Genomic DNA, 24,050 nt, shown 5'->3' on the forward strand with positions numbered 1-24,050 from the left:
ATTATGGTCTTGGTCTTCACAACATCCTCTGGCAAGGAGTTCCACAGGTTGACTGTGCATTGTGTGAAAAAAATACTTCCTTCAGTGCGACAGCCCTTCTCCCGGGGGTCCACTCTCTCTCTCGGGGGTTAAGCCTCTCTGCCTGCTGGAGCTCTCTGAGCCTTTGCACGCCTGCTTCTCGCCGTGGGCCCCCCAGGGAGTCCCCTTGGTCTGGGCCCCCGGGACCTCCATCCCCCGAGGGAGCAACGTACCCCCCGCCACCCCAGTCTCTAGCCTGCCGTGACTCTCAGCCAGTGCAAAACAGGAGGTTTATTGACTGTCTGAGCCCAGCACAGGCACGTCTCAGGGCCTCAGGCCTGGCCAGTGTCGGCCCCATCCAGCTGGGTCAGTCCCCGTCCCCATGGGCTCCGGCTGCTCCTTGTCCCAGTCCAGCAGCCCCCTCCCTCCCGCCGAGCCCCCTAAATCCCCTCCCCCAACAGCCCCCCTCTGTCCCGTGTCCTCGGTCCAGGCAAACAGGCCCCCTGGCCCCCTCTCTCCTCAGCCCTTTGTCCTCCCACTGCCCAGACCCAGCTGCTCCCAAGCTGGGCTGGGCCTCCCGGTCACCAGACCCCGGGTCCCCCATCTCCAGGCCGGTGTCGGGGAACATGGGGTGGCCCTGGGTGGTCTGTGGGGCAGGCCAGGGGGCCTATGTGGTGTGGACATGGGAGGCAGCCCGGGGGGGGGTCGATAGGGCAGTGTGGGGACATGGGGCAGGCTGGGGTGGGGTCTATGGGGTAGTAGGGGGACATGGGGGGCAGCCCGGTGGGCTCGATAGGGCGGTGGAGAGACATGGGGCAGGCTGGGGGGTATATAGGGCAGTGTGGGGACATGGGGCAGGCTGGGGTGGGGTCTATGGGGTAGTAGGGGGACATGGGGGGCAGCCCGGGGGGCTTGATAGGGCGGTGGAGAGACATGGGGCAGGCTGGAGGGGGGGTGTGGGGCAGGCTGGGGGGTATATAGGGCAGTGTGGGGACAAGGGGCAGGCTGGGGTGGGGTCTATGGGGTAGTAGGGGGACATGGGGGGCAGCCCGGGGGGCTCGATAGGGCGGTGGAGAGACATGGGGCAGGCTGGAGGGGGGGTGTGGGGCAGGCTGGGGGTATATAGGGCAGTGTGGGGACAAGGGGCAGGCTGGGGTGGGGTCTATGGGGTAGTAGGGGGACATGGGGGGCAGCCCGGGGGGCTCGATAGGGCGGTGGAGAGACATGGGGCAGGCTGGAGGGGGGCAGGCTGGGGGGTATATAGGGCAATGTGGGGACATAGGGCAGGCTGGGGTGGGGTCTATGGGGCTGTGGGGGGACATGGGCAGCCCAGGGGTGGGGGGCAGGCGGGGGCCCCATCTGGCAATGGGGAAACATGGGGCAGGTCCGTGGGGCGATGGGGGCCGGGGGGGCTCCACGGGGCGGGGGGGAGCTCCGGGGGGGGCGATGGGGGCGGTCCATGGGGCGGATCTATGGGGCCCGGGGCTGTGTTTGCTCCTCCCGGCCCGCAGGGGGCCCCGGAGCCCGCCCCGCTCGGCGCCGGTGTCCGGGGCGGAGCCGGGGCCGGGATCATGCAGGTGCCGGGGACGGAGCCGACCCTTGGGGACCCCCTGGCGCGGCCCCGGGGGGTCCCACGGGGGGTTCGGGCTGGGCGCGGGCTGGGTGTGGTCCCCGGGGGGGTCACGCGGGGGGTTCGGGCTGGGCGCGGGCTAGGGTGGTCCCTGGGGGGGTCACACGGGGGGTTCGGGCTGGGCGCGGTCCGGGCACGGCCCCGGGGGGGTCCCACGGGGGGTTCGGGCTGGGCGCGGGCTAGGGTGGTCCCTGGGGGGGTCACACGGGGGGGGCGGGCTGGGCACGGGCTGGCTGTGGTCCCTGGGGGGGTCCCACGGTGGGTTCGGGCTGGACACGGTCCGGGCACGGCCCCGGGGGGGTCACACGGGGGGTTCGGGCTGGGCACGGGCTGGGTGTGGTCCCAGGGGGGGTCACGCGGGGGGTTTGGGCTGGGCGCGGGCTGGGTGTGGTCCCTGGGGGGTTCACACAGGGGGGTTCGGGCTGGGCACGGTCCGGGCACGGCTCCCAGGGGGTTTACACGGGGGGTTTGGGCTGGGCGTGGGCTGGCTGTGGCCCCCGGGGGGGTCCCACGGGGGGTTTGGGCTGGGCGCGGGCTGGGTGTGGTCCCTGGGGGGTCACACGGGGGGTTTGGGCTGGGCGCGGGCTGGCTGTGGTCCCTGGGGGGGTCCCACGGGGGGGTTCGGGCTGGGCGCGGGCTGGGTGTGGTCCCCAGAGGATCACAGGGTGGGTTCAGGCTGGGCACGGTCCGGGCACGGCTCCCAGGGGGTTTACACGGGGGGTTCAGGCTGGGCGTGGGCTGGCTGTGGCCCCCAGGGGGGGTCCCACGGGGGGTTCGGGCTGGGCACGGTCCGGGCACGGCCCCGGGGGGGTCACACGGGGGGTTCGGGCTGGGCGCGGGCTGGGTGTGGTCCCCGGAGGATCACAGGGTGGGTTCAGGCTGGGCACGGTCCGGGCACGGCTCCCAGGGGGTTTACACGGGGGGTTCAGGCTGGGCGCGGGCTGGCTGTGGCCCCCGGGGGGGGTCCCACGGGGGGTTCGGGCTGGGCACGGCCAGAGGCTGCCGTTGGGACGAGGTTGACTCGCGACCCGTTGGTGCCGGTGTCCCTGAGCTCTCGGGTTGGTCCGTGGGCGATGCGCTCGGGGGCCCGCCTTGGGGCTGTGTGCCGTGGGGCTGTGTGAGCCCGGTATCGCCTCACCCGTCAGTGGGGGGCCAGGCAGGGGGTCCCTCCGTCCCTGTTCGCCACAGTAACGCGCCCCTTTGCCCACCAGGCGTCCGTGGCCAAGGACTCCGTGCAGGCGGCGGCCCAGAAGTTCCTGAACTTTGTGAATCGGGGCCCCTCCCCCTACCATGGTAAGGGGCTGGGGGAGCCTGGGGGAAAGGGGGTTGCGCCCGGGGCGGGGCCCCCCTGAGCCTGCAGCTGCTGCTCTGTCCAGGCTGTCACCCCATCGACACAGAGCTGCCCCCTGGCAGTGCCTGTTGGAGCTGGACGGCAACACCGAGCTACCCACACCCCTCCGGGGGCCCCTTCGCCCCCTCCCGGCTCAAGCCTCTATTCCCATGGGGCTGGTGGGGGTAGCAGAGACTCCCCAGCTGGTGGGGTAGGGGGAGAGACTGGCCAGACTCACCAGGGTGTTTACCCTGGGACATTGCTGCCCACGCCCGGCTCCTGGGCACCGGGCCCATTTCTCACACTGCCCTGGCACGGCTCCCTCCGCACCCCGGTGTCACAACGCCTGTTCTCCGGCCCCAGGCTGCCCCCCTCCGCCCCCCGCCTCTCTCCCCTAGGTGCCCGCTCCCCCTGCCCGGAGCCAGGGCCTGCATCCAGGAGCCTTGCTCCCGCTGGCAGCCAGGCAGGGGACGCGGCAGGGCTGCAAGGAGCCAGCGTCCCCACTTGTTTATCAGAAGCCTTCGGGACGCGGCAGGGTGGAGTCCCCCCATCCCCCCCCGGGCAGCAGCCGCAGAGTGTGCAGTCTGGGGGGGTGGGGGGGAAGGTTTGGTGACAGAGCAGGTTGGGAATTCCAAGCCGGGGGGCTCCCAGTGCCAGCTGCCCAGCCCTGCTGAGTGCATGAGGATCCAGGGTGGCGGGGGTTTGGGGAGGAGGCTGTTTCCTCCTTGCTCCCCGCTCCCTGACCCGAAGCAAAGTCCACTCCCAGACTCTTATCAGCACAGGCAGGGCCGATTCCCCAGGTGCTTGGCACCCGAGCCAGGTGCTGTGCGGGGGGAGCTGCCCTCTTAACCGTCTGCCCCGACTGGAGAGTCTGCACTCCCCTGCAGAGGGCCCTGCAAAATCCCTGCCCTCCAGACAGTGGGGCTGTGGGGCTAAGTGGGGATGGCCCAAGGGGGCGGGGGCTGCGATGCCCATGGGCTGCTCTGTATGGACCCTTCTCACACCCGCTCAGGCACAGCACCCTGGCGAGGCACCGGCTGGCAGAGGAGCAGAACCACTTTCCTGCCGTCAGTGCCCACTGCCCCCTACGGGGGAGGGGCTGGCATGGCCCAGGGATGGGCTCAGTCTCCGTGCTGCCCATTGTGACGGACTTCCCCGGGGTGCAACCTGGAACTGGGGTACTGCGGAGTCCTCTGTCTCACCAGCCTGGGCTCCCTATCCCACTGTGATGCTGTGACAAGCTGCAGACCCCTCCAGGTCCTGCACTCACACAGCCATCCCCAGGCAGGCACGCGCTTTGCTGAGTTACAGGAATGCTTCTCCTACCCACTCATGAACCCTCAATAGAGAGGCCCCAGCCAGTGCCCCCCAGCTTCCCAGCCTTGCGCCCCAGAACTGTACCATCAAGCCCTGGGCAGAAGCCTGGCCAGTGTTAGTTATGACCCAGTCCACCCCTACCTCCATGTGGAGGTGTCATGCACCAGCCCCTGTTCCTGAGCAGATTTCCCTGTGCGCACTGTCTTAGGTAAAAAGTACAAAACAGATTTTTTGACGACAGAAAGGTAGATTTTAAGTGATTCTAAGCAATAAGGGGACAGATCAGAGTAGATCACCTAAGAAGCAGAACCAAACGGCAAGCTGCGAGTTATAAACTAGACAGGATTTGACCCAAGCTTCCCGCTGGACAAGCGGCTCACCAGTCTTCCATACACAGGCTGGGATTCCCTCCTTCCGCTGGGCCCCCCGCCCCCACGCAGTCCTTGGTTTTCCAGGCATCTTTCCAGGAGCTGAGTTGGGGGGGGAGTGACATCAGTGATGATGTCGCTTCCCCCCTTTTATGGCTTCTTCCAGCTTGCTGGAAAGATCCTTTGCTAGGAGTCCAACAATCCCTGTTGTGTAGTCGCTCTCCGAGGGGTTTCCACTGTACCCAGTTCCTGGGGTGATCCTTGTGAGTGTGTGTTCCCCTCAGTGGGCCGTCAGCACCGGTTGGCCTTTTTATTGTTGCACCTGAAGGGCTGCTGGTGGGTGTTTTTAAGCTCCCGGCAGGTTTCAGAGGCTCACACGGATACAATTCGGACTCCAGATACAATGACAGCGCATACAATCCAATGGGAGAGTCATGGGCAACAGATCAAGACTGTTAAAATGACACCTCACAAGGCAGACGTTGTACCAAACGCATCATCGTCCTATCGCCGTGGCAAATCTGGGGAGGCCGGGGTGTTGCTTTGGGGTGCAGAACGGTATGCTTTAAGTGACTATAAGCAGTAAGCGTGGCGGTTTGTGTGGTTCCCCGCAGTGGTTGCCGAGTGCCGGAGCCGCCTGCTGCAGGCGGGGTTCTGGGAGCTGAAGGAGGCTGAGCACTGGGACATCCAGCCTGAGCACAAGGTAGGGCAGGGGGCTGCCTAGGGCACGGGCTGGGGACGTGGGGTGCTCTTGTTGCCCTGGCCTGTGGCTTTGGGGGCACAGTGCATTTGTGGGGGGAGGGGGCAGCTTGGTGGGGTGGGCCCAACTTCTCCCCACCTCCGGGAAAGGGCTGAGGGGGCCCTGGCCCCGAAGCCATTGGGATGGGCTTAGGCCAACACCACCACTGCTGCCTCTCCCCTTTTCTCTCAGTACTTCGTGACCCGGAACCACTCCACCCTGATCGCCTTCGCCGTCGGGGGCCGGTACCAGCCTGGCAATGGCTTCAGTCTGATTGGTGCCCACACGGACAGCCCCTGCCTCAGGGTGAGGGACCCCTCGCACCCGGGATGCCAGCTGCCTCCTCCTGCCCCACCCCGGTTCCCCTGGGGCACGTCCAGCCCCGCCTGGCCTGCCCCGCCCCACCCCGGTTCCCCTGGGGCGCGTCCAGCCCCACCCGTCCCGCCCCGCCCCGGTTCCCCTGGGGCGCGTCCAGCCCCGCCTGGCCTGCCCCGCCCCGCCCCGGTTCCCCTGGGGCGCGTCCAGCCCCCCCCCCGCCCCGGTTCCCCTGGGGCGCATCCAGCCTCGCCCGGCCTGCCCCGCCCCAGTTCCCCTGGGGCGCCTCCAGCCTCACCCGGCCTGACCCCCCCCGGTTCCCCTGGGGCGCGTCCAGCCCCCCCCGCCCCGCCCCGCCCCGGTTCCCCTGGGGCGCATCCAGCCTCGCCCGGCCTGACCCCCCCCGGTTCCCCTGGGGCGTGTCCAGCCTCGCCCGGCCTGCCCCCCCCCGGTTCCCCTGGGGCGCCTCCAGCCTCACCCGGCCTGACCCCCCCCGGTTCCCCTGGGGCGTGTCCAGCCCGACCCAACCGGCCCTGGTTCCCCAGCTCCACCCGTGCTGGTTCCTCTGGGGCGCTTCCGGCCTGACCCGCGCTGGTTTCCCTGGGGCTCCGTCCTTGCCTGCCCCATCACCCGCCACTCCCTGGCCTCTGCCTGGATCCCTTCCCCCGGGTCCCTCTGGAGCACCCCCTACCCTGCCGGGTGCTGGACACCCAGCCCTGCCCGGCTCTGGGGCCTCACCCAGGCTGGGATCGCCGTGGGGCAGGATCTCATGGAGCCTCGCTCTCCCGCCCCCAGGGCCTGGCTTCATGCCCGTCCCAGAGCCCCGTCCTTGGTGTCCTCCCCACTGCTGCTGCCAGGGCCCGGGGGGCTGAGCCAAAGGTGCCCCCTCATGAGCAGTGCCCGGCCCGCTGGCTGGTGACGGGCTGCTGGCTCTCGCACAGGTGAAGCGTCGCTCCAAGAGAGCCCACGTGGGCCTGGTGCAGGTGGGCGTGGAGACCTATGGAGGTGGGATTTGGAACACGTGGTTCGACCGGGACCTGACTGTGGCCGGGCGGGTGATCGTAAAGGTGAGCCTGGGCTGGGCTGGGAGCCGCTCCCGGCCCGCAGCTCCGTGTCTGCAGGTCACAGCTCGTGGTGGGATCCACTCCCGTCCACGCATCCGGGATCCTAGAGTCCGTCTGTCCATCTGTCACACCCACACTCCCCCTCGGAAGTCAGCAGGTTCCGACTCCCTACCCCACGCGGGGAACACACACCTCCCCCGTCTGCAGGGATATGGGCGGGGGTCCGGCACTGCCGCCCTCTTCACCCCACATGGTGGGCAGCTGGGCAGGCAGGTGCAGAGGGAACGCCCCAGGCAGGCAGAGACCCTCACCCCATGGATTAGATCCTTCCAGCCCCCATCCCTGCCCTTCCCCTGGAGGAGGGCTGACTCCTGTGGGTGGGCATGGGGAGGTCCCTGGGAAGGGCTCCCTGACCCGCCCTCCCTGCTGTGCTTTCAGGAGCTGGCTGCGGGGCGGCTGGAGCAGCGGCTGGTGTGGGTGGAGCGGCCCGTCCTGCGCATCCCCAACCTGGCCATCCACCTGCAGCGCAGTGTCAACGAGAGCTTTGGGCCCAACACGGAGCAGCACCTGTGAGCCGCCCCCCGGGGCTCGCCCAGAGCAGGAGGGTTCACTGGGGCAGGCGTCCCCATCCCACGCCAGAGCATGGGCACTAATGTTCCCCGCGCTCTCCCCAGGGGCCTGGCCCGGCTGTGTGCCGAGAGGGCTCCCACGGCCTGGCGGAGCTTCCTGCTCTTGCCCTGTGTGGTGGGACCCTCTCCAGCCAGCTCACAGCCCAGGTGTTCCCGGAGCACATGCTGCCAGGTCTGGGGGGCTGCCTGGGAGGCGCAGGGTACCGTGGGGGGCACAGAGATGGGGGATGGATCGCAGGCCTGGGGAAGGGCTTCCCCCTCAGTCACTCCCAGGGCATCGGCGTCTGACACCCCTTTCTCTGCCAGTTGGCTGGTGAGCCCCCGGGGAGCAGGGCAAGGGTGCGCCCAGGGAAGGGCTCGCTCTGGCGATTGCCCCAGGATGTGGGAGCAGCCGAGCAGGGTTGGAAATGCCCAGGTGACCATCCAAGCCCTTTTCCCCGCAGGGTGCCCATCCTGGCCACTACCATCCAGGAGGAGCTGGAGAAGGGGGCACCCAAGGCTGGGGCTCCCTGCACTGCTGATGCCCAGGTGAGGCAGGAGGTCCCCTGGGGGTGTCAGAGCCCAGCTCCCCATCATGTGGGTTTGTGCACCGAGTGTCCCCTGCTCGGCATGCCGGGGGGCCCTGGGACAGGGGAAACCCAGCCAGGAGCTGCAGTGTTCCTGGGAGAGTTGGGGGGACTGGGGCCGGGCGGTGCTGCCCTGCGGGGACGGGGGTCTCGTGGCCTGTCCACAGCATTCACCTCCCCTGGGGGGCTCTGCTCTCTCTCCAGACGGAGCGGCATGCCCCCGTCCTGCTATCCCTGCTCTGCTCCCAGCTGGGCGTGAAGCCGGAGCAGATCGTGGAGATGGAGCTGTGTCTGGCGGATACGCAGCCAGCGGTGAGTGACCAGGACCCAGCCAGGGGGGCCAGGCAGCGGCTTCTCCCTCCAGCCCCAGGCTGACTGGCACAGGGCTGAGGGTAAAATCTGCTGTGAGGGTCCCTGCCCTGCCCTGCCGGTGATGAGCTGCCCGGGTTGGGAGGAGGCAGGGACCATCCTTCATGTTGTCACAGATCCACAGAATCGGGGCTATGCCCCCAGCTTTGGGTCAGTCCCTTGGTGTGATGGGCCAGACCCCCCAGGGTCCCACTCTTTCCCTGGGATGACCCATGCGGCCTCCCCACCTCCTAGGCTGGACCTGTGGGCGCCAGCCTCCTGCTGCACCCCGCCCAGCAAGTCCAGCTGAGACACCTGGGAGGGAGCAGTGCGCTGCTCAGGAGGAGGGTGCCTCCCCCACCCCCATAGAATCAGAGATCAGGGCTGGAAGGGACCTAAGGAGGTATCTAGTCCAACCCCTGCTCAAAGCAGGACCAATCCCCAACTAAATCATCCCAGCCAGGGCTTTGTCAAGCCGGACCTTAAAAACCTCTAAGGAAGGAGATTCCACCACCTCCCTAGGTAACGCATTCCAGTTGGTCACTACCCTCTTCGTGAAAGTTTTTCCTAATATCCAACCTAAACCTCCCCCACTGCAACTTGAGACCACTGATCCCTGTTCTGTCATCTGCCACCGCTGAGAACAGCCTAGATCCATCCTCTCTGGAACCACCTCTCAGGTAGTTGAAAGCAGCTATCAAATCCCCCCTCATTCTTCTCTTCTGCAGACTAAACAATCCCAGTTCCCTCAGCCTCTCCTCATAAGTCATGTGTTCCAGACCCCTAATCATTTTTGTTGCCCTTTGCTGGACTCTCTCCAATTTATCCACATCCTTCTTGTAGTGTGGGGCCCAAAACTGGACACAGTACTCCAGATGAGGCCTCACCAATGTTGAATAGAGGGGGACGATCACGTCCCTCGATCTGCTGGCAATGCCTCTACTTATACATCCCAAAATGCCATTAGCCTTTTTGGCAACAAGGGCACACTGTTGACTCATATCCAGCTTCTCGTCCACTGTCACCCCTAGGTCCTTCTCTGCAGAACTGCCGCTTAGCCATTCGGTCCCAACCCCTCCCGACACTCCTCCCAGTCTTTTGTTTTGGAGCTGGAGGGTTGGCTCAGCCTGGGTGCCCGGGGTGGGGAAGTCCTGGCATCTGGCTGGCGACTGCATTGATCTGGGTCGGTCTCAGCCAGTTCCCTAGTGAGTCCTCAGTCCACCCAGACAGGGCTTGTCTCACTGCAAACACTGCAGCACTTCCGTGTAGACACGAGCTGTGCACCCGGCGGGGTTCTCCCCTGGGTGCCGGCAGTCCCCCCACAGTGCAACGGTCGCATTCGTCCATCCACTGAGCGCTGGTCGGCTTCGCTCGGGACTTCTCCCATCTCCTCTCGCGGTTACGAGAACCTGCCGTGGCCCTGGCCACGCTCTTTCCAGGCGTCTCTGCTACCAGCAGTGCCCTCCCCGCTGCTTGCCCCTTCGCTGGGGCCTCTCCGCCCTGGGCAGGGCAAACCCGCCGGGCCGTCACCCTGCCCTGCCTGGAGCTCCCCACGCTCAGCCCGAGGCTCAGGCCGGGGCCGCACCATAAGTGGGTTTAACTCCGTCGCTCAGGGCTGTGAAAACTCCCCACCCCGAGCGACGCGGCTTTAGCAACCGAACCCCACCGTGGACCCCGCTGTGTTGGGGGGGGGGGGTTCTCCCAGCAACCCAGCCCGCCCCCCCTGGCCCCCCCCCCCGAGGCGGAGTTGCTATGCTGTCAGCAGGAAGTGTAGGGCTGCCCTCGGCTGGCTCCCCTGGACGCCCGCCCATGCGACTCGTCTCCCGTGGAGCTGGGGGGCCGCTCCGATCCAGGGCTCTTTCCTTTGTGTTACCAGCCAGGGGAAGGACCCTCCCTCTCCCTGCCGGCCGAGCTGCGTTTTCACTGACACCCCCCTCCTGGCTCCTGTGCTTCGAACCCTGGGCTGGTGCAGAGACTGGGACTGAGCTTTGTCGTTGCCCACGAGGACGTCAGAGCTGACGTCCTGGGGACCCCCGATGACCAGCCCCTCTGAGGTCTGCCCAGGGCTCTGAGCCAGAGGCAGGGCGAATGGCTCCATGTTCGGGGCTTTAGCCCCGGTCACAGCCTTCAGCCTTTGCGGGGGCTGCGTCACACCAGGTCTGACAAGGGATCTCTGCCCCCAAATCTTTCCACCCCACAGATGTCTCCCCATTGAGCACCCCTTGCGCTCCCCTGGGGGTCAGATGTGCCTGCACCCAGGGGAGTCCAGCAGGACACGTGCACTGGGGCCTGGGGTGGGAGCTCATCTGTCACCCCCGTGCCCCAAGGAGCGGGCTGGGTGGCTGAGCCCCTCCGAATGCTGCCGCGTCGTTTGCGCTCTGGGCCCGAGCTGCAGGCCACCTTGGCTGGATAGAGGAGTTCACCCCTCTGCCCTGGGCAAACCCGGTCATCCAGCCACAGGCAGCCTGCCCCTTCTGCCCTGGTTTCTACAGCTCTCCCATCGCAGGTCTCCGAGCCCCCATCAGCCGCTCCCCGTGCTGGCCATTCACCTGAGCCCCACTTCTGGGGCACCATGTGTGACCCCCTCTTTGGGCCCCAACCTGAGCTAGCCCCTTTGGGTCTTTCCATCCCCAGACCTGTATCCCAAAACTCCTCTGACAGCCGGCCTGCCCTGCCAGACCCTTGGGCTTCCTGTCCACTGGCCCCATGCTCAGCTTGTGGGGACGGATCTCAGAGCTGCTCCAGCCAAGCAAGATTACACTGATCCTCTGGCACGGTGACCCCGCACCCTGGCCCCACGTGCAGAGAGATTCTCCCAGCAGGGTCAGGGCTCACATCTGCGCACACCCCGAAAATGTCTCCCATACACCCCAGGGGTCCACTCCAACCTAAGCGTGGAGCCTTTGTGAACAGCTCCTAGTCCCCATCTCCACCCGCCCATCTGGCCATGCGCCCCATGGCTCAAGTTAGGGGGTGAGGCAGCACAGCCCATCCGCAGGGTCAGCTTGGTTCCCACCCCAAACCTCCCCAAAGGCAGTGAGATCTGCATCTATATCTTCCCACCCCCCTTAAACTGGGGCAGCAGTTCGGTATCTAGGCTCATCCCGGGGCCTTTCCCCACTCACCCCTCGGCAGGGTCTCTTGCCCCTCGGCTGCTCCAGCTCCTGCTCAGCTCGTTCCCCATCCTCTCGTTTCTGCTGCTCCAGCTGCGGCTCCCAGCCCTGCTGACCACCGCTTCCGATCTGTCCGTGGGGACCAGGGTGTGGGGGTGCCTTGCTGCTGCCTCTGTCGCTCTTGAACCTGCTTGGAGCCTGTGACGAAGCGGGACTGTTCTTAATGTTTCCTCTGAATGCTGTAGGGGTGCCTCAGTTTCCCCTGAAAAAAGAAAAGGAGGACTTGTGGCACCTTAGAGACTAACAAATTCAAAAAATTTCATGAAGTTGATAGGTTTCCACTCCATATGGCTAAATTCAGTGCCTTGCATAATTAAGTCTCTAGGTGGTGGGATAAGGGGGTGTGATTGTTGGAGAGCAAAGGGCCAGGGTATATAAATGGCCGACACTCTGTCTCCTGGCAACTGATGGCCTGGGCCCTTCCCCCTGCAAGGTGAGAGCTAAAGGGTTGGAGAACAAAGGAATCCGGTGACCACCTGGCCCGGGAAAGGGACAAAGCCCCGGGGGGGGGGCCCTGCCCCAGGCTCTGCTCTCTGCCCAGCGCGTCGGGCTGAGACAGACCCCGGGGCGAGGCCTGTCTGCTCCGCAGGGATTGGTGCACCGCAGCCAGGATCTGCAGGGATGGGGAGCCCACGCTGTCCCGCAGGCGGGGGGCTCATCCCCTGGGCGCAGCACAGGAAGCCCGTAGGGCAGCCCCGAGAACAGGAGGTCAAAGCTCGGTCTGTGCTGGTTGCCTAGAGCCCAGCCCAGCTGTGGGGAGCCTCAGGCTCCGGCTCTGTCCGTCTCCAAAGTCAGTTCCCAGGTGGGGGAGACCCCAGCCAGGGGCCAGCCCTTATCCCCCCTCCCAGGCCTTTGTTCTCAATCTGGGGTCTTTCCTTAAGGATTCTTCATTTCACCCCACCCCCATCTCTGAGTCTGCCCTATTCCCTACTGGGTCGCCGTGGCCATGTAGGGGAAACTGAGGATACAGAGGGACCTAGACAAATTGGAGGATTGGGCCAAAAGAAATCGATGAGGTTCAACAAGGACAAGTGCAGAGTCCTGCACTTAGGATGGAAGAATCCCATGCACCGCGACAGACTAGGGACCGAATGGCTCGGCAGCAGTTCTGCAGAGAAGGACCTAGGGGTGACAGTGGACGAGAAGCTGGATATGAGTCAGCAGTGTGCCCTTGTTGCCAAGAAGGCCAATGGCATTTTGGGCTCTATAAGGAGGGGCATTGCCAGCAGATCGAGGGACGTGATCGTTCCCCTCTATTCGACATGGGTGAGGCCTCATCTGGAGTCCTGTGTCCAGTTTCGGGCCCCCCACTACAGAAAGGATGTGAACAAATTGGAGAGAGTCCAGCGGAGGGCAACGAATATGATTAGGGGACTGGAACACATGACTTATGAGAAGAGGCTGAGGGAACTGGGATTGTTTAGTCTGTGGAAGAGAAGAATGAGGGGGGATTTGATAGCTGCTTTCAACTACCTGAAAGGGGGTTCCAGAGAGGATGGATCTAGACTGTTCTCAGTGGTGGCAGATGACAGTAACAAGGATCAGTGGTCTCAAGTTGCAGTGGGGGAGGTTTAGGTTGGATATTAGGAAACACTATTTCACCAGGAGGGTGGTGATGCACTGGAATGGGTTCCCTAGGGAGGTGGTGGAATCTCCATCCTTTGAGGTGTTTAAGGCCCAGCTTGACAAAGCCCTGGCTGGGATGATTTAGTTGGGGTTGATCCTGCTTTGAGCAGGGGTTGGACTAGATACCTGCTGAGGTCCCTTCCCACCCGGATAGTCTGTGATTCTAGGAGACACACTGGACTGCTACAGACACTGCATCTGTGTGGCCAGGGTTGCGACTAGGCTGCCTGCTCTGCGGCTGATGGTGACGTGGGGTCCCTGCTCTTGACCTCCCCGCGGGGCTCCACCGTCCCCCACTGTCCTTCCCCCACCAGCTCCCTCCTGGGGCCAGTGTGGCTGCTGTGCACTTCCCCTGGGAGCCGCCTCTGCCGCGCCCCCCCCAGCCTTCAGGGCCTGGTGTCTGCACTCCTCAGGCCAAGTGTCTGCGGCCCCCAACCTCTGGGAGTGAGCGCTCGGGAGCCTGGCATGGAGGGACGCCCGCGGCTCATCCAAGCCAGTCCCCAGCTTGTGCCCTCCTCGGAGGCTGCCCCCCACTCCCTGCAGCAGAGCCCCCAGGGCAATCCCCAAGCAGGGCTGGGGTCAGTCCTCAGGCGGTGTGCAGCTGGGGCAGGAGCCGGGCTCCCCAGGGCGCCGGTACCCCTGCAGCCCCGCTCCTGGAGGGTGGGACTTGCCCAGGGCGTGGTGGGGCAGCGCCCAAGCACCTGGCTCTGTGCATGCGTGCAGGGGCCCAGCCGGGGCGCCGGTGGGAACTGGGCCCAGAGCCCTGCTAGGATGGGACTGCCCGGCTCCGCCAGCTCCCCCAGCCCGCGTGATGGACTCCGTTTGCTCGCTCCCTTTCAGACATTCGGTGGCGCCTTCGATGAGTTCATCTTCTCCCCCCGCCTGGACAATCTGCACAGCTGCTACTGCGCCCTGCAGGTGAGGGGGGGCTGCCCCGGGGAGACTGTGTCCCACCCCAACCCCTACTCTGCGCTCCTCTCTGGGGTCGCGGCTGGGGGGCAGGGTGTCAGCAGGGCCCTGTGGGGACTCCCCTTCTGGCAGGACGACGGCGGGGCCAGGCACGTGTCGGGGTGGAGGGGCTGTTTGCCCGGCGCTTGCTCGGCCGGTGGCTCTGTGGGCTCTGCCCCAGGAATGCCCCATGTTCTGTCCCCTGCAGGCCCTGATCAGCTCCTGTGAGGCTCCCGGCTCCCTCTCCCGGGAGCCCAATGTCCGCCTGATCGCGCTGTACGACAACGAGGAGGTGAGCGGACGTGGGGCGGTGACGTGCTCCAGCTGAGAACTGAGCTGGGGGCGGGCAGATTGGGAGGGGGGAACCTGCACCCTTCCCCCTCCTGAAGCACTTCACAGCACAGCGCCCCCAGCAGGGCAGGGACTGGGAGGGGCAGATCCATCTTCTCTCCCCACCACCTCCACCCCAACCCCCACGTCCAGAGATTCCCAGGGCAGCCACTGCCGGTGCCTTTCCCTGCACCAGCCGGGCAATAGCCCAGGCACACTCACCCCATGTTGGGTGTCACGGACCCCCAGGATCAGGGCCAGGGCCCCAGCGTGGGGACAGGCCCTGTCGGCCCTGTCGGTGAGAGAGGCCCCCAAGGGGTCTGTCTCCGCCTCCAGGAGAAGCCACGCAACTTCACCGCCTCCTGGGGCTGGACCTTTGGGCCTGCAGCCTCCCTGCACCCCCACCATGAGCTCCAGGCAGCAAGTCCCCCTGAGACAGACCCCAATGGAGACTTGTACCATCTTGGGGGGCAGCACCCCCTCCCCCAGGATCTGCAGGGACACACAGCCAGCGCAGGCCAACAGGCGGGTTAGTCACCTGGACCAACACAGGACACCTTAGCTCAGCCCAGAGAATTAAAGGTTAAAGCATCGTCCGTTCTGGTCAGCCAGTGCCCATCCCAGCTGTAGTGAACCCCACTATTCAGGCTCCGTCTGTCTCTGTCTGGCCTCCTTGGGCAGAGTCCAGGTGAGCCCTGACTCCTGCCAGCAGCCAGCTCTGATCCCCTACCTCACTCCTCCCCCATCCTCTGTCCTCAAACTGGAGGATATTCCCCAGCCTCCCTGGGGGGAGGTCAGGAAATCCACGCCCTCTCGGGCGCTGGTTGTGGGTGCCAGTGTCCTGTGACTGGCTTTGCCATTGTGTCTTCTGGGATTCCCCATTGATATGGGGTCAGGCTCCACCAGTGTTTTTTAACAACCCATCCCTGCTCAGACAGCCAGGCGACATGCACATGGATGTCTCTTAGCCTCCCTGAGAGCAAACCGTCCTTCCCCTCCACTACTCCTGGGGGAATTCTGCGCCAAAAAATTAAAAATTCTGTTCATAATATTTTAAAATTCTGCATATTTTATTTGTCAGAATAACACAATATAATCACAGCAGTTTCAATTATTTTTGGTAATTTATTTCAAAATACCTGTCAGCAAGTATGTCTGTAACAATACAGACAACAAAAAAGATTCAGGAAATGTTTTTTGACAAATAGATTCCTTACTAGGCATATTAATGCAGGACTCTGAGTAATAATTCATTTAAACTACAATACAGAACTGTATTTCCCACACCCCTCAGAAGCAGTGTAAAGGCTTGGGGGAGTCAGAGGTAACGGAGGAGCTGAGGTAGAGGGAAGTAAATTGCTGGGAAGGAGCCTGGGTGTGAACTTGGAGGGTTGTTGAGTATGGGTGTGAAAAGTATGGAACAGGTTTTTTGAGGGGGCGGGGAGAGACTGTTAGGGAGCTTCCCCCATGCAGACCCGGGCTAACCCCTAGCCTTTCCCATTCAGTCAGGCACATGTGCCGCTGTCCCCATGTGTTCTTGCACCCCTACTCAGACACCCACTCCCCCCATCCCCATGTGGTCCTGCACCCCTCCCCCTGTCCCCATGTAGCTCTGTACCTCCTCCCCTTCCCCATGTGTCTCTGTGCCCCCACTCAGCCACCCCCGTGCCTATGTATCCCAGTACTCCCTCCCCCGTCCCCATGAGTCTCTGTGCCCCCCAGCCACTCCCCTGTTGCTGTGTAGCTCTTTGCACCCCCTCCCCCCTGTGGCCCTGTGCCTCCACTCCCATTTAGCCCCTGCCCTAGTCTGTCCTCCCCTGCTAGCCCTCATGATCCCCTGTATGACCATCCCCCAGGCACCCCACGCTGTCCGTCTCCGCAAAGCTCCTGTCTCCTGACCTGGCCTGCTGTGGAGAAGGCAGACTCTTTTTCTTCCCCCGCTGGCTGGGAGCTGCTGCTGTGTTCTGTCACCACAGCGCTCTCTGGTGGGCAAAACATGGAAGGGCAGAAGTTATGTTCTGGGGGGAGCTGCTGCTCTGTTCTTGTGCCACAGCGCCCTCTGGTGGGCAAAAGGCAGAACTGCAGCAACATTTTGGCAGAAGCTTTTTTCTGCACAAAAAATTTAAAAATATATGCATGGCTCATCAATTATGCACACATGCATCAAGTTCTGTCCATAGGCAGGTCCCTGCACACCTGGCTGAGTCCCCAGGCGTGTCTGCCTGCTCTCAGTGGGTCAGTTGTGTTGCTGATGGTCCTTAATGGGCCACCCAGCAGGCTAGGCAGAGCTGACCCCAACGTGTCTGGGGTGTCCCCCAGAAGCAGAGCACAAGTTTGAAATACAGACAGTACAGAGCCAATACTTGTAACTTTAAATACAAAAATGATACCCACAGACAGACAGCATCATCATAACCAGCAAGTCATAACCTTGTCTTAAACACCATATGTGACCCCCTTTATACAAGATTTGGTGCCACTACAGGACCTTGGTTGCAACGATGGTCTATACGGTCCCAGTTCATGTCAATAACGTCACTGGAGGGAGCCCAGGGCCGGGCTAGCAGGGGGCTGCGGGTCGGGAGTGAGGGGCACTGGCAGGGCTGTGGGGGAGCCCAGGGCCGGGCTAGCAGGGGGCTGCGGGTCGGGAGTGAGGGGCACTGGCAGGGCTGTGGGGGAGCCCAGGGCCGGGCTAGCAGGGGGCTGCGGGTCGGGAGTGAGGGGCACTGGCAGGGCTGTGGGGGAGCCCAGGGCCGGGCTAGCAGGGGGCTGCGGGTCGGGAGTGAGGGGCACTGGCAGGGCTGTGGGGGAGCCCAGGGCCGGGCTAGCAGGGGGCTGCGGGTCGGGAGTGAGGGGCACTGGCAGGGCTGTGGGGGAGCCCAGGGCCGGGCTAGCAGGGGGCTGCGGGTCGGGAGTGAGGGGCACTGGCAGGGCTGTGGGGGAGCCCAGGGCCGGGCTAGCAGGGGGCTGCGGGTCGGGAGTGAGGGGCACTGGCAGGGCTGTGGGGGAGCCCAGGGCCGGGCTAGCAGGGGGCTGCGGGTCGGGAGTGAGGGGCACCGGTGCAGTTGGAGGAGTTGCACTAGCCGGCGGGTGCAGCCCCTTTCCAAGGCGGAGCAGGAGGCTGGCGTTGCAGCCGCAGAGGGAGGTGCGTTCCCACGGAGTGGGGATCTGGCTCCTGCTGGGACGTGGGGCCAGGAACAGCCTGGGGGAAACGGGGCGCCGTTCCTGTGTGGTCCTGGGGCAGGCCGCGAATGGGCTGCCCTGGGGGTGGGTCCGAGGCCCCCTGCTGCCAGCCGCGCTGACCAGGCCCTCCCTGCAGGTGGGCTCGGAGAGCGCGCAGGGCGCCGAGTCCCTGCTGACGGAGCTGGTCCTGCGCCGCATCTCGGCCACACCCCAGAACCTGACGGCCTTCGAGGAGTCCCTGGCCAAGTCCTACCTGATCAGCGCCGACATGGCCCACGCTGCCCACCCCAACTACCTGTGAGTGACCGGGGGGGAGCGGCACGGGAAGGCCTCGCGGGGGGAGGGCAGTTTGCCCCCAGGGCTGGCTGGGGAGCAGATGGGGCCTGGGGGCAGCCCAGGACTAATGCTCCGCTTCTGTTGCAGGGACAAGCATGAGGAGAATCACCGGCCGGCCTTCCACAAGGTGAGTGCAGCCCCCTCCCTGCGGCAGGGACTGGGGGCTCCCTCGGGGCGGGGGCTGGGGGGAGCTCTCCCTGCACCCCCTGACAAGGGCCAGGCTCTTCAGATCCAGGGCCCTTCCCCAGTGCTTGCCTTGCTCCGGCCAGCTGCCTGGGGCCCCCGATTCTGGCTTGGCACGAAGCCCCCATCTGCTGGCTGCTCTGAGACCGCCGCAGCCTGTGCTGAGCCTCGAGCCAGCCCCCCGCAGGGTTCCTGGGTATGTGGCCCAGCGGGCGCCCCATTGGGCTGCGGAGCATGGGCGCTCCAGGGGGTTGGGGAAGGACCTCAGCCTTGCCAGTCATGGGACACCAGTGCCGCACCCCTGCTCAGGGAGGCCGAGGGCAGGCAGCTTTGCTGGGAACTGGGGCAGGTCCCGCTGCCAGGGGGTGCTGCCCTCCCAGCTAGGGGTCAGGGCCAGGCTGAGTCTGGATGTTTGCACAGGGCCCCGTGATCAAGGTGAACAGTAACCAGCGCTATGCCTCCACGGCTGTCACCGAGGCAGTGATCCGGGAGATCGCGGGCCGCGTCGACGTCCCCCTGCAGGTAAGTGCCCTGGCCCTGGCCAGCCTGAGCGCCGCCAGGGGATCCCACTCTTGTGGGCTTGGCCATGAATGGGTCACACCCCGTGGTCACTGGCAGAATGGTCTCCCTGCCTGGGGAATCTCCAAGTCAGGGAACCACAGGGTCTGGTCTGTGCCCGGCCTCCCAGGAGTGCCCCAAGGCCCCCCCACACTTCCACAGGACCAGCCTTTGGCCTGCACCACTCCCAGGCTGTGCCTTCGGGCACCGGTGATCCCTGCTCTTTTCATGGCTTCCTGCAACAAGTCCAGCCAGGCCAGACACCCGCAGGAGGCTTTGTTCTCCCCTTTGGGGTGCAGTGCTCCAAGCCAGTGTCTGCAGTGAGGTCAGGCAACCCTGGGGGTGCAGTGCTCCCAGTCAGTGTATGCAGTGATACCTGGCAGCCCTGGGGGTGCAGTGATCCGAGACAGTGTCTGCAGTGAGGCTGGACAGCCCTGGGGTGCAGTGCTCCCAGACAGTGTCTGCCGTGAGGCCTGGCAGCCCTGGGGGCTCAGTGCTCCCAACTGGTGTCTGCAGTGAGGCTGGACAGCCCTGCAGACATCCCAATCCCTGCTCTGTGACTGAACCAAGGGAGCCTCGAGCATCTGGGACAGGAGTTTGTTCAGCCCTTTTCTTCAAAACCCGTAGTGACGGGGATTCCCCAGCCCCCCTTGGGAGCCTGCTCCTGAGCGTGACTCCCCTGAGCGTTGGAAAGCTTTTCCCGGTCGCTAACCTCGGTCCCCCTGGCTGCAGGTTCAGCCCACTGCTGCTTGTCCTGCCTTCTGGACACGGAGAACAACCGGTCCCCGAGCTCTTTCGAACAGCCCGCAACGAATTGGAAGCCAGTTCTCAGGCCCCTGCAAGCTTCCTTTCTCCACACTGGGCACGTCCAGGCTCTTTAGTCTTTGCTCACAAATCAGGGTTTCTAAACCTTTGATCAGGTTTGTTGCTGGGCACTGGACTCCCCCCATCTTTCCTCACGGGCGGCACGCAGAGCTGGGCACAGCGCTGCCGCTGAGGCCTCACCATGCCAAGCAGAGCAGCACAGGGACCTCCAGTGTCTACACACGGTGCTCCTGTTCGCCGTTGCATCGCTTCCATTGTGACCCCCAGGCCTTTTCAGCAGTGCGACCACTGAGCCAGTTAGTCCCCAGTTTGTACTTGTGCATCTGAGTTTTCCTCCCTACGTGTGGTACTTTGCAATTGTCTCTATTGAATTCGTCTTGTTGATTTCAGACCAGTTCTGCAGTTCTCAAGGTCGCTTTGGATTCTAATCCTGCCTCCAAAGTGCTTGTGACCTCTCCCAGCTTGGTGTCATCTGCACATTTCATAAGCATCCTCTCCACTCCATTATCCACGTCATGACTGAAAATATTGAATAGTGCCAGACCCAGGACTGACCCCTGCAGAACCCCACCAGATTCACACTCCCAGTTTGACAATGAACCCTGGATAACTACTCTTAGGGTATGGCCTTTCAGCCAGTTGTGCACCCCCCGGATAGTAATTTCATCTAGACCACATTGCCCTAGTTTGTTTAGGAGAATGTCACGTGGGACTGTGCCAAAAGCCTTACTGACATCCAGATATATCCCGTCCACTGCTTCCCCCAGCCACTGGGCCGGTGACCCTGTCAAAGGAGGAAGTTCGGTTGGTTTGACGTGATTTTCTTGACAAATCCGTGCTGGCTACTCCTTATAACCCCAGTAGCCTCCAGGTGCTGACAAACTGATTGTTTCATAATTTGTTCCAGGATCTCCCCAGGTCTGGAAGTGAGACTGACGGGTCTGTAACTCCCCAGGTTCTCTTACTCCCCTTTTTACATGTCTTCCCTTCTCCAGCCCTCCAGGAGCTTTCAGAAATAGTTGCTCACAGTTCCGATTGCTTCGGCTAACTCCTTAAGTAGCCTCGGCTGAATGTCACAGCCCCTGCCGGCCTGGATAAGCCCAACTCCTCCAAATCGTCACTAACCTGCTTGTTCCCTCTGCTGGCTTCGTCCGTCCCCCTTGCTGCTCACAGTGATTGTGTGGAGTGTCTGGTCACCGTGAACCTTTCTAGTGAAGCCTGAAGCAAAATCGACATTAAACACCTCAGCTTCTTGAGCACCAGTTACTGGCGCCTTCCCCGCTCGGCAGGGGACCTGCCCTTGCTCCGAATGTGTTCGCAACCCCTCCTCGTGCTGCTTGTCATGCCCCTGCTCCGTGAGCTCAGCCTGTGGCTCCGGCATGGGCTGTTCCATGCTCCTTAGTCATCGGTTGGGTTCTACTTTTTGTAGGGTTCTTTCCTGAGTTCCTGTGGATGGAAGCCCCCCGTGCCCTGCTTCCCTAGCTCCCCTGGGCTGGCCTCCCCTCCTGCCTAGCCTCTCTTCGGACCCCTTCTGCCTTTGTTCTCCAGCTCGGCCTGCCGAGAGGCGTGCAGGGCAGTAACTTGCCGTAGTCAGTGCTCGGTCACTGAGGTTTCCGTTCAGAGATGCTGGTTCCAGCCCAGGCAGCCTCAGTGGCTGCCCCCGAATGCCTGGCCTGCTCTCCGTGTCCCAGGGAGCCCCCTGTTCTTCCCCACCATGGGGGGGCGCTGCCGAGGGGATAGGCCCAGAGCTGGAATAGTCCCAGGTTCCAAGGCCAGAAGGCACCTGGGGGACCATCTCTTCTGACCCCCTGTACGGCACAGGCCGGAGAACAGCCCCACGGTCGTTCCTAGAGCAAGCTCAAAACATTCCCACACTCGTCTGCAGGGGGCGCTGGCGCACGTCCCTTGTTGCCCCCCACTCCCCCCCCAGTGGGATGGCAGGGCTGGGGGACGCCCCTCGTCCGTGGGTGTCTGTGCGGCGGCTCTGCCGCTTACACCCCATGAGGGGACCCGCAGTGCTGGCTGCAGAGCCGAGACCCCCAGGGCTGAACGCAGTCCGAGGGAGAGGACACCCCAGCCCGAGCCAAGGGCCGGCAGGGAGGGAAGCGATGGGGCCAGATGCTCCCATTCCCCAGGGGCCGGTTCACCCTGCACTGCCCCTTCCATGCCATCCCCTCCCTCCTTGCTCGCCATGGGGTTTCTATAGCAACCAGGAGGGGTCTGCGTGCCCCCCCACCCGAGTCACTGGGGTAGCAGGGCAGGCCAGGGAAGCCCCCCAGATGAATGGCTGCCCGGCGAGGAACCTCTGCTCCCCTGCTCTGTTGCCCCCTCCCCTGGGGCAGCCTGGGGCGGGAGGGGGCAGCGCTGAGGGGCTCACAGCCCGCCTGCTGGGGCCTGGTCCTGGCGCCTCACCTGCTCCAGGATGTCGGGTCTGCACTGAGCCCCGAGGGTCGTTATCTGGGCTCGTCAGTGGAATGCCAAGGCCGTGGTTAGCTGGGAGCCCAGTCTGCCTGGGGCTGCTCCCCAAGGCACTCATGGGGGCTGAGGAGTTGGGGGAATGGTCCTTACTCTTCTCCCCCCCCGTCCCCCTGTCCTTCTGCCCGTCCCAGGAGTTCATGGTGCGGAACGATGTGCCCTGCGGCACCACCATCGGGCCCATCCTGGCCTCCCGCCTGGGGCTGCGGGTCCTGGACATCGGCTGCCCGCAGCTGGCCATGCACTCGATCCGCGAGATGTGCTGCACCTCCAGCGTGCTGCAGAGCATCACCCTCTTCCAGGTGAGAGCACCCCTACGCCCCACCCCCCTGCAGCCCATCCCCCCACCCCCTCTGCCCCCCCACAGCCCGCCCCCTGTCCCCCTGCACCCCTACAGCTCCAGGGACTGCAGAGCATCACCCTCTTCCAGGTGAGAGCACCCCTGCGCCCCACCCCCGAAGCCCATCCCCCCACCCCCTCTGCCCCCCCACAGCCCGCCCCCTGTCCCCCTGCACCCCTACAGCTCCAGGGACTGCAGAGCATCACCCTCTTCCAGGTGAGAGCACCCCTGCGCCCCACCCCCGAAGCCCATCCCCCCACCCTCTGTCCCTCCACAGCCCACCCCCTGTCCCCCTGCACCCCTACAGCTCCAGGGACTGCAGAGCATCCCCCTCTTCCAGGTGAGAGCACCCCTGCGCCCCACCCCCTCTGCCCCCCCACCCCCTGTCCCTCCACACCCCGCCCCCTGTCCCCCTGCACCCCTACAGCTCCAGGGACTGCAGAGCATCCCCCTCTTCCAGGTGAGAGCCCCCCTGCGCCCCACCCCCTCTGCCCCCCCGCGCCCCACCCCCTCTGCCCCCCCACCCCCTGTCCCTCCACACCCCGCCCCCTGTCCCCCTGCACCCCTACAGCTCCAGGGACTGCAGAGCATCCCCCTCTTCCAGGTGAGAGCGCCCCTGCGCCCCACCCCCCTGCAGCCCATCCCCCCACCCATTCTGCCCCCCCACCCCCTGTCCCCCTGCACCCCACCCCTAAAGCCCATCCCCCCCCACCCTGTCCCCCTGCAGCCCTGGGTCCCCACCCCACACATGTGCTGACGCTCTGTGGACATTCAGCCAGGTCCTGCTGCCCTTGCCCCCCCCCGCTCCCGCCCCTCCCTGGCCATTTTCATCCCTGAATGGTTACCATAGCAACCTGCAGTGGCCTTGAGTCAGTGATTGGTTACTATGGCAACATCATCCAGCACGAAGTGACTAGCTGGTTGCCATGGTAACGCTTGTATAACTGAACGGGGAGCAGCTGTTCCTCCCCCAGCCCCCGGGGCTCCCTGGCTGGCCTGACCCGGCCCTGGCCCCAGCCCTGATCTCTGCCTCTCTCCTTCCAGGGCTTCTTCAGCCTCTTCCCCGAGGTGAGCCGCGGCCTGCTGGTGGACTGAGCAGCGTGGGGTCGGGGGCTGAGCCGGGCCCTTCCCGAGCCGCCCGGGGGCTATTAAAGTGCATTCACCATTCACGGAGTGTGGCTCTGGGTGGGGTAGGGGAGCGGGAGTGATGTCATGAGCTCCCACGGGGGCTGCGAACTTCCCCCCAGGAGTGCCCGGTGGGATAACTGGCGTCCAGACCCCCTGAGCTGCTGGCCTCTCCACCCTGCCTAGGGTGGGAAGTGGGCGCCCCCCCCCATCCTGGCCAGTTTCAGAGGAGGGGACCCCCGCACGTGTGTTTTGACCCACACAACCAGACCCTGGCTGGTTCATCAGCACCTGGTCCCACCTCGGGGGGAGCAGGTGTTAGTGGGGACCCTCCCCCCCAGGAAGGGGCAGGAGGGGAAGAGAAGAGCCCCCTCCCTCCAAGCCCCCAGAGGGGGAGGAGCTGGGGGAATCACAGACTGAACCCCCTGTGCAGAGCAGGGACCCCCCCCGCACCAACAACCCCCTTTGGGGTGGCAGAGGGAGATCAGCCTGGCCTGGCTGCTGCAGACCTGACAGCTGCTCTCTGGGCCGGCTTCACCCAGGGGTCCTGGCAATTTGGGGAGCAGTGGGGGGGGCAGCCCCTCTGGATTGTGGCAGCTCCTGGAGCATTTGAGCTTTCACCGA

The 24,050-nt window shown here is 64.4% G+C and overlaps 1 protein-coding gene across 1 annotated transcript; it reads left to right on the forward strand.

Annotated features, from left to right (window-relative positions):
• Window positions 1–1,490: 1,490 nt before the first annotated feature.
• On the forward strand, window positions 1,491–23,468 carry DNPEP (aspartyl aminopeptidase). Its single transcript, XM_077830337.1, has 15 exons — window positions 1,491–1,595; window positions 2,860–2,941; window positions 5,278–5,366; window positions 5,595–5,708; window positions 6,659–6,784; window positions 7,220–7,350; window positions 7,854–7,938; window positions 8,181–8,288; window positions 13,964–14,041; window positions 14,280–14,363; window positions 17,721–17,881; window positions 18,008–18,047; window positions 18,524–18,625; window positions 22,096–22,263; window positions 23,346–23,468. The coding sequence occupies exons 1-15, from the start codon at window positions 1,491–1,493 to the stop codon at window positions 23,394–23,396; spliced, it is 1,524 nt and encodes a 507-aa protein (XP_077686463.1). The 3' UTR covers window positions 23,397–23,468.
• Window positions 23,469–24,050: the final 582 nt, after the last annotated feature.

Source organism: Eretmochelys imbricata, chromosome 11 (assembly GCF_965152235.1).
Source record: "Eretmochelys imbricata isolate rEreImb1 chromosome 11, rEreImb1.hap1, whole genome shotgun sequence".
Classification (NCBI taxonomy): Eukaryota; Metazoa; Chordata; order Testudines; family Cheloniidae; genus Eretmochelys; species Eretmochelys imbricata.